Source organism: Microtus ochrogaster, unplaced genomic scaffold (genome assembly GCF_000317375.1).
Source record: "Microtus ochrogaster isolate Prairie Vole_2 unplaced genomic scaffold, MicOch1.0 UNK48, whole genome shotgun sequence".
NCBI classification, from domain to species: domain Eukaryota; kingdom Metazoa; phylum Chordata; class Mammalia; order Rodentia; family Cricetidae; genus Microtus; species Microtus ochrogaster.
This window is the reverse complement of record NW_004949146.1, coordinates 29847-31167: the sequence shown is the minus strand read 5'-3', so window position 1 is coordinate 31167 and position 1321 is coordinate 29847. Positions and strand designations below refer to the sequence as shown.

General features: G+C 39.7%; 1 protein-coding gene across 1 annotated transcript in view; it reads right to left on the bottom strand.

Moving 5' to 3' along the window:
- LOC101997044 (DNA repair protein RAD51 homolog 3-like) overlaps window positions 1–1321 on the bottom strand; it is a 27223-nt gene that overhangs the window by 3327 nt on the left and 22575 nt on the right. Inside the window, 1 exon segment of the mRNA XM_026777174.1 lies at window positions 303–456. Within this exon segment, the coding sequence (XP_026632975.1) occupies window positions 355–456 (102 nt within the window). The 3' untranslated portion in view covers window positions 303–354.

Below are 1321 nucleotides of genomic sequence, written 5' to 3'. Positions count from 1 at the left end.
TTCATATCAAATAATTCTGATTCAGGGGCTGGAGAGATGGCTCAGTGGTTAAGAGCATTGCCTGCTCTTCCAAAGGTCCTGAGTTCAGTTCCCAGCAACCACATAGTGGCTCACAACCATCTGTAATGAGGTCTGGTGCCTTCTTCTGGCCTGCAGACATACACACAGAATAATGTATCCATAATAAATAAATAAATATTTAAAAAAATAATAATTCTGATTCACTCAGGGCATGAGTGAATGTGTCTATATTTTAAAGAATATGTGCTTATATTTAAAGAGTATCAAAAACTTATATGTACTACAATGACTATCACATGGCGAGTCTAACTGTATACTGAGATTAGTTTTGGGTCAGCACTCTTCCTCTTGTTCTCGTGACCGTTTCCGGAAATTCAAAGACGCTCCTGCCTGTGACGAAGGAGCAGTGACGGCAGCATCTCGAAATCCCTGAGGCTGCAAGATGAAGAATACACAAATACACTTAATGAACATTTAAAGTAAAAATTAATTTTCCAAATAGTTTTTAAATAACACTGAATAAGGATGTTCTCTAAGACTCCAATAGTTCAGTAATGAGGCCCAACACCCTTTTGCCCAAGTTAACAACAAAAAGTTCTCTAAAAAGAATCCTAGTAAGCCTTATGGTGCCTGCCAGGAGAAGTGGAAAGTAGTCTGATCTGCTATTTATCTGCTTTACAAATCATCTTCACAATAAAATATTCTGTCTGGCATGTGGTTTGCATCTGTAATAGTAAGCCCTCAGGCAGCTGAGGCAGGAGGATCAAAAGTTCAAAGTCAGCCTGGACTATATATATAACAAGACCTCTTCTCAAAAAGACAAAACAACAACAGGTTGGTGAAAGTAAGGGCAGTGTAAACACTAAGTGAAGAATTCATTTTCAGAACTGCTTTCCATTGTTCTCTCTATCCTTACAAGATGGCTGCTTAGTGTGGTGGCTCACACCTTTAATTCTAGCACTCGGGAGGCAGAGGTAGGCAAATTTCTGAGTGTGAGGCCAGCCTGGTCTATAGAATAAGTTCTAGGACAGCGAAGGCTATGTAGAGAGACCCTGTCTCAAAAAAAAAAAAGGGTTGGAGAGAATTGGCTCAGTAGTTAAGGGCACTTGTTCTTGAGAAAGACCCAGGTGGAGGCTCACCCTCCTTGGACGCCAAGCACACAAATGGTATACAAATGATATATAAATTTTAAAAATATATTGAATAATGAAGCTCAAGGTCATGATTAGCTTTGTAGTGAGTTTGAGGGTGACTTGGGCCTGGTGTCTAGTGATGTAAGTGTTCAGGAGAGTGACATAAG